The sequence below is a fragment of the Aotus nancymaae genome, unplaced genomic scaffold (genome assembly GCF_030222135.1).
Source record: "Aotus nancymaae isolate 86718 unplaced genomic scaffold, 86718_ANA_hifiasm-v0.15.2.pri h1tg000053l, whole genome shotgun sequence".
NCBI lineage: Eukaryota > Metazoa > Chordata > Mammalia > Primates > Aotidae > Aotus > Aotus nancymaae.
The window spans coordinates 29,116,456-29,128,988 of record NW_026988467.1 but is presented as its reverse complement, the minus strand read 5'-3'; the positions used below and the strand labels follow the sequence as shown (position 1 = coordinate 29,128,988).

Sequence of the window (12,533 nt, the reverse complement as noted above, 5' to 3'; positions counted from 1 at the left end):
GAAAATGTTGAGATGACATCCAATTGGAGTGTGCTGTAGTAGCATTTGTTACTTTCTGGTTTTTCTGTGGAAATATCAGGAAAAAGTTCATGATATATATTGTGGAGTTTATTTTCTAAATTGATGTTATCTGGGATTAGGTTAGCTGTAAAAGAAAAGGTGAGACAGAAACTTGGAATTTTTTTTTTTTTTTTTTTGAGACGGACTTGCTCTGTCGCTCAGGCTGGAGTGCAGTGCACCATCTCGGCTTATTGCAACATTTACCTCCCAGATTCAAGCGATTCTCCTGCCTCAGCCTCTCGAGTAGCTGGGACTACAAGCATGTGCCACCACGCCTGGCAAATTTTTTGTATTTTTAGTAGAGACAGGGTTTCACTGTTAGCCAGGATGGTCTCGATCTCTTGACCTTGAAATCCACCCACCTAGGCCTCCCAAAGTGCTAGGATTACAGGCGTGAGCCACTGCGCCTGGCTGGAATTTTATTTTATTTATTTTTTTGAGACGGAGTCTCACTCTGTTGCCCAGGCTGGGGTGCAGTGGTGCAATCTCGGCTCTCTGTCTCAAAAAAAAAGATTCCAACAAAGCAATTAGCTTTGTTGAGTAAATAGCGAAAGGTATGGATAGACTGGCCCACATTTTCTTGCTCTTTAAAAATGATATTCTTAATAATAATGGACTAGAGTTATTTTGTGTGTGTGATTTGAGAGTCAAGCTTAGTGTCTTATAAGTGTTTTTCCCTCTCTCCCTTAGATTTGGATCATACAGCAGATGTCCAGTGAGTACAGTAGGAGTTCATTCTTTTGAAAGCATGTCAGTGGGAAGACTGAATGTTTTAATCTTGGTATCCCTATCTTTAATTTTTCTCCTCTCATTTTGGTTCCTTCGCAACATGAAAATGATGGTTTAAAAGCACCCAGTTTTGTGGATGCAGTGGCTTAATGAGCTGTGATCACATCACTGCACTCCAGCCTGGGTGACAGAGAGAGACCCTGTCTCTAAAAATAAAAATAAAAGCACCCAGTTTTAGTGCTATTAAATTGATTGAGGCCTTAAAATTTGTATTTATCATACTGAGTTTACTTTGACTTTGCTTGCTATCAAGTTTTCTTTCTCACAGTAGATTATATTACACGGAGCATGACTATGCTTCTTTAGGTTACACGCATGGGGAGATACTCTGGAGGAAGCATTCGAGCAATGTGCTATGGCCATGTTTGGTTACATGACAGATACTGGGACAGTGGAGCCCCTCCAGACAGTTGAAGTAGAAACCCAAGGTAATTTATTTATTCACAAGGAATAAATTGTTATACAGTATTGTATAGAATTGTACAGTATTGGCCGGGCGTGGTGGCTCACGCCTGTAATCCTAGCACTTTGGAGGCCAAGGTGAGCGGATCACTTGAGGTCGGGAGTTCAAGACCAGCCTGACCAACATGGTGAAACCCCATCTTTAAAAAAAAAAAAGAATTGTACAGTTTCTACATTATCTGAGTATATTTTCACAATAAGAACCAGAAAATTAATGAGTTTTTTCTTTCTTTAAACTGACCTAAGAAATTTATTGCACTTTTAAATTCAAGTATGCTTTTAGAGACCAGAATTATTAAACATACTATTATGGCTGTTTTGATCCTGTGTAGGAGATGACTTACAGTCTCTTCTGTTTCACTTTTTGGATGAGTGGCTTTATAAATTCAGTGCTGATGAATTCTTCATACCCCGGGTAAGCAAGGATTTTTCTTTTTTACTGAGCAAATGGATCCTTAGTTCATATTTTAAAATATAGCAGATGATTTAAAGTAGGACATGTGAAACAAAATCAATCCATACAAATAAGATGATACTGATTTGCAGAAATTATAATGACCATGGGCACTTCCTGGTTAACCTGAGTTTGCCTATGTGTGAACATTTTGTATTTAGATTTCATGTATTTGTCACTAATCAGGATTGTGTGATAAAAATGTTCCTACAGTTTTCATTCACACTTTTTTCTGTTTTTGTTTTTGGTAGAGACAGGGTGTTGCTGTGTTGTCCATGCTGGTCTTGAACTCCTAGCCTCTAGCAATCCTCCTGCCTCAGCTTTGCAAAGTGCTAGGATTACAGGTGTGAGCACTGCACATAGCCTCATCCCCACTTTTTATTTCCCAAGTTTAAGCTATATATGTGTCCATCCCTTGTTCCTTTTGTTCCATTTGAAATTTAATAGCTCTGTCACATTGGCCTAAGTTAAACAATTGCAGCTTTTAGTTTTCCTTAATATGAAAAAAGGAAAAGCCCATCCAGGCACGGTGGCTCATGCCTGTATTCCCAGCACTTTGGGAGGCCGAGGCGGGTAGATCACAAGGTCAGGAGTTCAAGAGCAGCCTGGTCAAGAAGATGAAACCCTGTCTCTACTAAAAAATACAAAAATTAGTCGGGCACGGTGGCAGGCCCCTGTAATCCTAGCTACTTGGGAGGCTGAGGCAGGAGAATCACTTGAACCCGGGAGGTGGAGGTTGCAATGAGCCAAGATCACGCCATTGCACTCTAGCCTGGGTGACAGATCAAGACTTGTCTCAAATAAAAACAAAAAAAAATGGAAAAGCCAAATGGAGATTGCTTGTTGCTGTCATCCTTTAGAAGGGAACACATCTGCAATGTCATCGTTGTCTAACAGAGATGGCACTCTCTGCTTTTATGATTCCTCCATTTTCTCCTTTACCACCTTCACTACGTATATTCTATCAACTAACTCACTCACCCTGCAGAGTTCAAGCGCCTACCAGTATTTTATTAGGCTCAGAGTGATTGAAATCCTATGTCCTTCTCCTCCACCATGTATCTTTTTATCCCCTGGTCTTAAACAGCCACTTTTATTGAAGCGGCAGTCTATAGCAGCAGCCAGAGGTACTGCGCCTTGCAGAGCAGGGCTACCCTGCAGGCAGTGTGCCTGGAGTAGCCCTCTACCATATATCTTTTGCAGAGAAATTCTTTTGACTCTTATTTTTAGATTGTACATTTTTCAAGAATACCTCCCTTGAATTTGTAAGAAAAAACTTATTTCCTTGAAATATATTTAATACTCAGCTTGGGCAACATGGCAAAACTCCCTCTATCAAAAAAAAAAAAAAAACCCATCGTTATCTGGGCACAGTGGCACATGCCTGTAGTCCCAGCTACTCCAGAGGCTGGGATGGGAGGATTGCTTGAGCTCAGGAGGTGAAGGTTGCAGTGAGCCAAGATCATGCCACTGCACTCCAGCCTGGGCAACAGAGTAAAACTCTGTCTCAAAAAAAAAAAACAAAGAACTATATGTATATATATCTAATTTGTTGTCTTGTTTTAGTTACCATTTTAATTTTCTTTGTTTCACAGAAGTTGTATGCTATTGTTTGCTAGAAAATGTTCTAAAGGCTTGGCACAGTGGCTCACGCCTGTAATCCCAGCACTTTGGGAGGCTGAGGCGGGTAGATCACCTGAGGTCAGGAGTTCAAGACCAGCCTGACCAACAAGGCGAAACCCTGTCTCTACTAAAAACACAAAAAAAAATTAGCCAGGTGTGGTGACAGGAACCTGTAGTCCCAGCTAATCGAGAGGCTGAGACAGGAGAATCGCTTGAACCCTGGAGGCGGAGGTTGCCGTGAACTGAGATCACGCCACTGCACTGCAGCCTGGGTGACAGAGTGAGACTCCATCTCAAAAAAAAAAAAAGGGTTGTAAGGATTTTTAATAGCTGGGCATGGTGGCTCACGCCTGTAATCCCAGCACTTTGGGAGGCTGGGGTGGGCAGATCACCTGAGGTCAGGAGTTCAAGACCAGCCTGACCAATATGGTGAAACCCCATCTTAAAAAAAATAAAAATAAAAAAATAAAAGATGGTCTATTATGAACTTTTTTTAATTAAAAATTTTTTTTCCTTTCTAGGAAGTGAAAGTACTTAGTATTGATCAAAGGAATTTCAAATTACGATCAATTGGGTAAGTTGAAACTTTTAAGTACTGAGTTAAAGTTATATTCTTCATTGAATTCAATGGGCACGGAAACAGATGGAAACATAAATCAGAGGACAACTTGCAGATCAGGCTTTGCGGGATGCCTAAGGGCTTGGAAGGACCAGAAACTTATCAAAATAAAGTTGATTTTAATTGTTAAATCTGATTCCCAATTCATTGATTTTTAGAGAGAGTGTATATATAATTGCTAAATGGCACAGCATAAAGCCCAGCTTAGGAAACACATTTTTCTCATACATCCTCACTTCTAGACCTATTTAAATCAGTTCCTTCTATTAGCAAATTATACTTTTCTTTTCCTTTCAGAGTTTGCAAACACTTGATTAGGTCACTTTGATTGGACTTGTTTCTGTAGGTTTCTTTAGTCACTTAATTAAATTTTTCTTTTTTTGATTTTTTTTTTTTAAGATGGGGTTTCTCCATGATGGCCAGGCTGGTCTTGAACTCCTGACCTCAGGTGATCCACCTACCTCGGCCTCCCAAAGTGCTAGGATTACAGGTGTGAGCCACCGCGCCCGGCACTTAATTAAATTTTTTAGGTTTTTTAATTTTTGTGTTTTTTTTTGAGACAGGGTCTTGATCTGTCTTTTACTCAGCTAAAGTACAGTGGTGTGGTCATGGCTCACTGCAGCTTCAGCCTCCTGGGCCCAAGAGATCCTCCCACCTCAGCCCCCTGAGTAGCTGGGGCCACCAAGTGCACCAGTATGCCTGGCTGACTTTTTTGTTTTCTGAAGAGATGGGTGTCTCCATGTTGCCCAGGCTGGTCTCAAATTCCTGTGTTCAAGCAGTCCTCTGGCTTCGGCCTCCCAAAGTGCTCAGATTACAGGCACGAGCCATCATGCCTGGCCCTCCTAGGTTACTTTTAGTAGCTTTTATATTTTATTTTCATTTATTATTATTATTTTTTGAGACAGAGTCTTGCTCTGTTGCTCAGACTGGAGTGCAGTGGCTTGATCTTGGCTCACTGCAACCTCCACCTCCCAGGTTGAAGTGACTCTTCTGCCTCAGCCTCCCGAGTAGCTGAGATTATAGGTGCCCACCACCATGCCCGGCTAATTTTTTGTATTTTTAGTAGAGACGGGGTTTCACCATGCTGGCCAGGTTGGTCTCGAACTCCTGACCTCAGGTCATCGTCCCGCCTTGGCCTTCCAAAGTACTGGGATTACAGGCGTGAGCTACCGTGCCTGGCCTTATTTATTTTTTTAGAAAAAGGTTCTCATTTCACTATGTTGCCCAGGCGTACTCCAACTCCTGGGCCCAAATGATATTCCTGCCTTGGCCTCCTGAGTAGCTGGGACTACAGGTGCACACTACCATGCCCAGCGAATTTGTTGTTGTTGAGACAGGGTCATGCTCTCTTGCCCAGGCTGGAGTACAATAGGACAATCTTGGCTTGCTGCAACCTCTGCCTCTGGAGTTCAAACGATTCTCCTGCCTCAGCCTCCCCAGAAACTGGGATTATAGGTGCCTGCCACCATGCCCGGCTAATCTCAGCTAATTTTATTTTATTTTATTTTATTTTATTTATTTATTTTTGAGACGGAATTTCGCTCTTGTTACCCAGGCTGGAGTGCAATGGCGCGATCTCAGCTCACCGCAGCCTCCGCCTCCTGGGTTCAGGCAATTCTCCTGCCTCAGCCTCCTGAGTAGCTGGGATTACAGGCATGTGCCACTATGCCCAGCTAATTTTTTGTATTTTTAGTAGAGACGGGGTTTCACCTTGTTGACCAGGATGGTCTTGATCTCTTGACCTCGTGATCCACTTGCCTCGGCCTCCCAAAGTGCTGGGATTACAGGTGTGAGCCACCGTGCCCAGCCTAATTTTTTATAGAAAGGGTGTCTTGCTATGTTGCTAGGCTGGTCTCCAACTCCTGTGGCCCCATTTTATATTGAATTTCATTAACTTCTTTTTGTAAAGTGAGATCTTTTATTATCTTCACCGCTGCTTTTTATTTTTATTTATTTATTTAGTTTTCTTTTTTTTTCTTTTTTTTCTTTCTTACTTTTTTTGTTTCATTCAAGAATCTTTTTCCTATACCGTGATTTTTATTCTTTTTTTAATGGGTAGAGAAACAGGCTTGCTGGGTATGGTGGCACACACCTGTAATCCCAGTACTTTGGGAGGCTGAGGCGGGCGGACCACAAAGTCAAGAGATGGAGACTATCCTGGCCAACATGCTGAAACCCCGTCTCTACTAAAAATGCAAAAATTAGCTAGGCGTGGTGGTACATGCCTGTAGTCCCAGCTACTCGGGAGGCTGAGGCAGGAGAATTGCTTGAACCTGGGAGGGGGAGGTTGCAGTGAGCTGAGATCGTGCCCCTGCACTCCAGCCTGGTGACAGAGTGAGACTCCTGTTTCAAAAAAAAAAGGATGGGCACGGTGCTCACTACTATAATTCCAGCGCTTTGGGAGGCCGAGGCGGGCAGATCACCTGAGGTCGGGAGTTCAAGACCAGCTTGACCAATATGGGGAAACCCTGTCTCTACTAAAAATACAAAATTAGTCGGGTGTGGTGGGTGCATACCTGTAATCCCAGCTACTTGGGAGGCTGAGGCAGGAGAACTGCTTGAACCCAAGAGGTGAAGGTTGCGGTGAGCCGAGATCACGCCATCACACTCCAGCCTGGGCAACAAGAGTGAAACTCTGTCTCAAAAACAAAACAAAACAAACAAAAAAACAGGCTTGTCTAAAAGTACTTACTAATATGTGTTTGAATATAAGTTTAAAACTTTGCTCTTTCTACTACACCATGTTGTGATCTTCAGTCACTTTAGTGTCAAAGACAGAGAGGAAACTGATGCCAAGTTCTAGATTACTTTCCTAGGGCCTTCTATATACAGATTGTGGAAATTTTTGGAAAAGTTATAAAATGCAAACCAAGTTCAGACTGTTTTACAGAGTCTAGTATTTTGCCTTGTGGTACTCAGACTTGCTTTCTCCAATGGAAGATATTCAAATAGTTCTTTTTCTTTTTGTTTTGTTTTTGTTGTTTTGTTTTGAGACAGGGTTTTGCTTTGTCACTCAGCTTGGAGTACAGTGGCACAATCATGGCAGCTGTGACCTCCTGGGCTTAAGCAATCCTCCCACCTCAGCCTCCATGTAGCTAGGACTACAGGAATATGGCACAATGTGCCCAGCTAATTCTTTTTTTTATTATTTTTTGTAGAGACAGGGAGGGTCTCACTACATTGCCCAGGCTGGTCTTGAACTCCTGAGCTCAAGCTATCTTCCCACCTAAGTCTCCAAAGTGCCAAGATTACAGGTGTGAGCCACCACACCTCGCCTATTTAACTAGTTTCATAACTCTGAGGAGAGTAAAAATTTTGAATATGTTACTCTGTTTTTAAACAATATTTATTAAACAATGTTTATTGAGATTCCACTATAGGTGCACTATATTGGGGCACATTTATTTTGAGATTAACTATCAACCTTTTTTTAAGTTTAAAAAAAAAATTTTTTTTTTGAGACAGTCTGACTCTATTGCCCAGGCTGGAGCGCAATGGTGTGATCTTGGCTCACTGCAACGTGTGCCTCCCAGATTTAAACAGTTCCTGTGCCTCAGCCTCCTGAGTAGATGGGATCACAGGTGCCTGCCACCATGCCTGCCTGATTTTTGTATTTTTAGTAGAGATGAGGTCTCACCATGTTGGCCAGGCTGGTCTTGAACTCCTGGATTCACCTACTTCTACCTCCCAAAGTGCTGGGATTATAGGTGGGAGCCACTGTGCCTGGCCACTATAATTTTAAAAACTTTTGAGACAGAGTCTCGCTCTGACACCCAGGCTAGACTGCACTGGTGCAATCACAGCTCACTGCAGCCTTGACCTTTGGGCTCAAGCAATCTTCCTGCCTCCTCCTCTTGAGTGGCTGGGACCATAGGCATGTGCCACCATACCCAGCTAATTTTTTTATTTTTTGGAGAGATTAGGTCTCCCTATGTTGCTCAGGCTGATCTCAAACTCCTGGGCTCAAGTGATCCTCCCTTTGGCCTCCCAGAATGCTGGGATTATAGGTGTGAGCCACCACGCCCAGCCTCAACTGTCTACCTTAAGAGCAAATGATGACCACTGCACACAGGTCCCTCAACAAACTGTATCTTCTGACAAATCAAAATGAAACTTACAGCTTCCTGACTCCTCCTGTCTCTTTTGGCTTTCTAGCATCTTAACCACACTTACAAGGCTTATTTTTAAATATATAAAGAGAGAACAAATCTTAATCATGTTTTAATTTGTATTCTCAAGGTGGGGAGAAGAATTTTCATTGTCCAAGCACCCTCAGGTATGTTTTAAAATCCAGCCATTAAGAACATTAAAAATTTCCTTACCCTAAAGTTCATATATGTGACACTAAACTTCAGTTAGTTCTAACTGGTGTAAAGGGATAGGTTTTTCTCAGACTTCTCTGACCTGTCTGGATATATTTTGTTAAAATACTGTGATATAATACACACCTGATTTGGTGGATGAGGAGTCAGCATTGGGCTCTAGGGCCAAGTTTGTTCAGATTATTGTGGGATTTAAAATTCGCTTTGCTTTTTTGAACTTTGATTTCTTCTCCTGTAATAAAGATGTTGGACTAGATGTTCTCTAACATACCTTCTACTTTCTGTGTGTCTCTAGATTCTGTATGTGCCAACCTGTACGGCCTCACTGTATGATAGGAAAATCTATTGGAACAGAAGTTGGCAGCTTTTATTTATAAAATGGACAGATAATAAATGTTTTAAGATTTGTGGGCCAAGAATGATAGAAGAGCAGCTACTCAGTGCTTCAGTTGTAGCACCAAAGCAGCCATATATAATACTTAAATGAATGAGTTCACTTGTATTCTAGTAAAACCTACTTATGGACATTGAAATTTGAATTTCTTACCATTTTCAAATGTAACAAAATGTCATTGTTTTGATTTTTTTTCCCCCAACCATTTAAAAATGTAAAAATCAGGCCAGGTGTGGTGATTCACACCTGTAATCCCGGCACCTTTTTTTTTTTTTTTTTTTTTAAAGAGACGGGGTCTCTTGGCTGGGTGCGGTGGCTCACGCCTATAATCCCAGCACTTTGGGAGGCCAAGGTGGGTGGATCACCAGAGGTCAGGAGTTCAAGACCAGCCTGGCCATCATGGTGAAACCCCATCTTTATTATTAAAAATAAAGAGAGAGACGGGGTCTCACTCTGTTGCCCAGGCTGGAGTACAGTGGCTGTTCACAGGCGAGATCCCACTACTGAACAGCACAGGAGTTTTTACCTGCTCCATTTCCGACCTGGGCCGGTTCATCCCTCTGTAGGCAACCTGGTGGTCCCCCACTCCCAGGAGGTCACCATATTGATGCTGAACTTAGTGCAGACACCCGATTTGGCATAGTGCACTACAGCCCAGAACTCCTGGGCTCAAGCGATCCTCCCACCTCAGCCTCCCGAGTAGCTGGGACTACAGGCACTCATCACCGTGCCTGGCAATCCCAGCACTTTGGGAGGCCAGGGTGAGCGGATCACTTGAGGTCAGGAGTTCAAGACCAGCTTGGCCAATATGGTGAAACCCAGTCTCTACTAAATACAAAAATTAGCCGGGCGTGATGGCCTGCACCTGTAATCCTAGTTGCTTGGGAGGCTGAGGCAGGAGAATCACTTGAACCTGGGAGGGGGAGGTTGTAGTGAGCAAAGATCACACCACTGCACTCCAGCCTGGGAGACAGAGCAAGCTCTGTCTCAAAAAAAAAAAAAAAAAATTAGCTGGGTGTGGGTGTGGGGGTGCTGCCTGGAATCCTAGCTACTCGGTAGGCTGAGGCAGGAGAATCACTTGAACCTGCCAGGCAGAGGTCGCAGTGAGCCAAGATTGTACCATTGCACTCCAGCCTGGGTGACAAGAGTGAAACTTTGTCTCAAAAAAAAAAAAAAGGATATGTATGTGTATACATATATATATACACACACACACATATATATATACACATATACACACACACACACACACACACACACATATATATATACATATATATATATGGGAAGAGAGAAAGAGAGAGTATTATAATCTTCTCGGACCGAGAAGTTAGTCATTGAAATGTTGTTATGCAGCACATAACTGTATTCTAAATTCATATTTGCCATTGAAAATATTCAGAATGGATTGTGAGCAAATTAATTCATTTAATTCTATGAGTTTTTGTTTATGTAAGACAGTGTCTTGCTGTATGGCCCAGGCTGATCTGAAACTCCTGGCTCAAGCAGTTCCCCAATCTCAGCCTCCTGAGTAGCTGAGCTTACAGGTGCACACCACCACTTCCAGCTTGGTACTCCTAACAGTTTTTTTTTTTTTCTTCCTGAGACGGAGTCTCACTCTGTTGCCCAGGCTGGAGTGCAGTGGCATGATCTCAGCACTGCAACCTCTGCCTCCCAGGTTCAAGCAATTCTCCTGCCTCAGCCTCCCAAGTAACTGAGATTATAGGTGCATGACACCACACCCGTCTGGGTTTCACCATGTTGACCAGGCTGGTCTCAAACTCCTGACCTCAGGTGATTCACCTGCCTTGGCCTCCCAAAGGAAGTGTGAGCCACCACACCCAGCCAACGGTTTATTTTATTTATTTATTTTTGAGACAGGGTTTTGCCCTGTCACCCAGGCTGGAGTGTGGTGGTAGTGCAGTCTCAGCTCATTGTAACCTCCACTTCCCAGGTTCAAGTGATTCTCCTGCCTCAGCCTTTTGAGTAGCTGGGATTATAGGCATGCACCACCGCACCTGACTAATTTTTGTGTTTTTAGTAGACACAGGGTTTCACCATGTTGGCCAGGATGGTCTCAATCTCCTGACCTCGTGATCCACCCACCTTGGCCTCCCAAAGTGCTGGGATTACAGGTGTGAGCCACCACGCCCAGCCTTGGCCAACAGGCCTTTAAGAAAGCAAATGGGGCCAGGCGCGGTGGTGTGGCCTAATTTTGTGTCTCTACTAAAAATACAAAAATTAGGCTGGCGCAGTGGTGGGCATCTGTAATCCCAGCTACTTGGGAGGCTGAGGCAGGAAAATCACTTGAACCTGGGAGGCGGACGTTGCAGTGAGCCAGGATCATGCCACTGCGCTCTAGCCTGGGTGACAGAGCGAGGCTCCATCTCAAAAAAAAAAAAAAAGAAAAAAAGCAAATATAGGCAGGGTTCAGTGACTCACACCTTTAATCCCAGCACTTTGGGAGCCAAAGTGGGAGGAGGCCAGGAGTTTGAGCCCAGCCTAGCCAAAATGACGAGACCCTGTCTCTACAAAACTAAAAAAGTTTTTTAATTTAGAAAAAAGAAAGCAATAAAATAATAAAAAGAAAAAAGAAAGCAAATGTAAATATGAAAAGACTAATAGAATCACATTAAACATTGGAGCCTTGATATAAAGTTGAACTTTATTGAATGCGCTAGGCTTCTGAATACAGAAGATGAAGTGAAATTATTTATTTTTGAAAAATGTACAGTTTAAAAAGCGAAAGAAGTAGTCTCAGAATCTTTGACTATTAATTATATGCATATTAACAAAAGATGTATTTTACACATGACAAAAAATAAGAATGTTTCCTTCTTGTTTTTTCTTTTTTTTTTTTTTTTTTTGAGTCGGAGTTTCGCTCTTGTTACCTAGGCTGGAGTGCAATGGCGTGATCTTGGCTCACCGCAACCTCCGCCTCCTGGGTTCAGGCAATTCTCCTGCCTCAGCCTTCTGAATAGCTGGGATTACAGGCACGCGCCACTATGCCCAGCTAATTTTTTGTATTTTAATAGAGACGGGGTTTCACCATGTTGACCAGGATGGTCTCGATCTCTTGACCTCGTGATCCGCCCGCCTCAGCCTCCCGAAGTGCTGGGATTATAGGCGTGAGGCACCGCACTCGGCCCCTTCTTGTTTTTTCACTTGGGATTCCCCTATGGTTTTATGTCACAAATTAAAAAGAGTAAATAATCCATCACTTGTTTGATTCCAGTTATCTGTAAATGGTATAGCAACTATAGTGCTGCTTTATTTATTTATTTTTTTTGAGATGGAGTTTCGCTCTTGTTACCCAGTCTGGAGTGCAATGGCATGATCTCGGCTCACCTCAACCTCCATCTTCTGGGTTCAAGCAATTCTCCTGCCTCAGCCTCCCGAGTAGCTGGGACTACAGGCGTGTACCACCACGCCCAGCTAATTTTTGTATTTTTAGTAGGATGGGGTTTCACCATATTGACCAGGATGGTCTCGATCTCTTGACCTGGTGATCCGCCCGCCTCATCCTCCTAAAGTGCTGGGATTACAGGCGTGAGCTACCTCGCCCAGCCAGTGCTGCTTTTTTTTGTTTTGTTTTGTTTTGTTTTGTTTTGTTTTGTTTTGAGAGGAAGTCTCACTCAGGCTGGAGTGCAGTATCAGGAGGGATCTCGGTTCACTACAACCTCTGCCTCCTTGGTTCAAGCAATTCTTCTGCCTCAGCCTCCTGAGTAGCTGGGTCTACAGGTGCACACCACCACACCAGGCTAATTTTTCTATTTTTAGTAGAGATGGGGTTTCACTATGTTGTCAGGC

The 12,533-nt window shown here is 43.0% G+C and overlaps 1 protein-coding gene across 3 annotated transcripts in view; it reads left to right on the top strand.

Moving 5' to 3' along the window:
• The window catches only part of ZBTB8OS (zinc finger and BTB domain containing 8 opposite strand), a 33,579-nt gene that overhangs the window by 11,829 nt on the left and 9,217 nt on the right, over positions 1 to 12,533 (top strand). For 2 of the 3 annotated variants that reach the window (XM_064363647.1, XM_064363646.1), the window contains exons 2-6: positions 751 to 775; positions 1,156 to 1,277; positions 1,644 to 1,726; positions 3,910 to 3,962; positions 8,247 to 8,283. In XM_064363647.1, coding sequence (XP_064219717.1) covers positions 1,205 to 1,277; positions 1,644 to 1,726; positions 3,910 to 3,962; positions 8,247 to 8,283 — 246 coding nt within the window. In that variant the 5' untranslated portion in view covers positions 751 to 775; positions 1,156 to 1,204. Of the gene's footprint in view, positions 1 to 750; positions 776 to 1,155; positions 1,278 to 1,643; positions 1,727 to 3,909; positions 3,963 to 7,925; positions 8,015 to 8,246; positions 8,284 to 12,533 lie in introns of all 3 variants that reach the window. The other variant, XM_064363648.1, reaches the window with a different exon arrangement.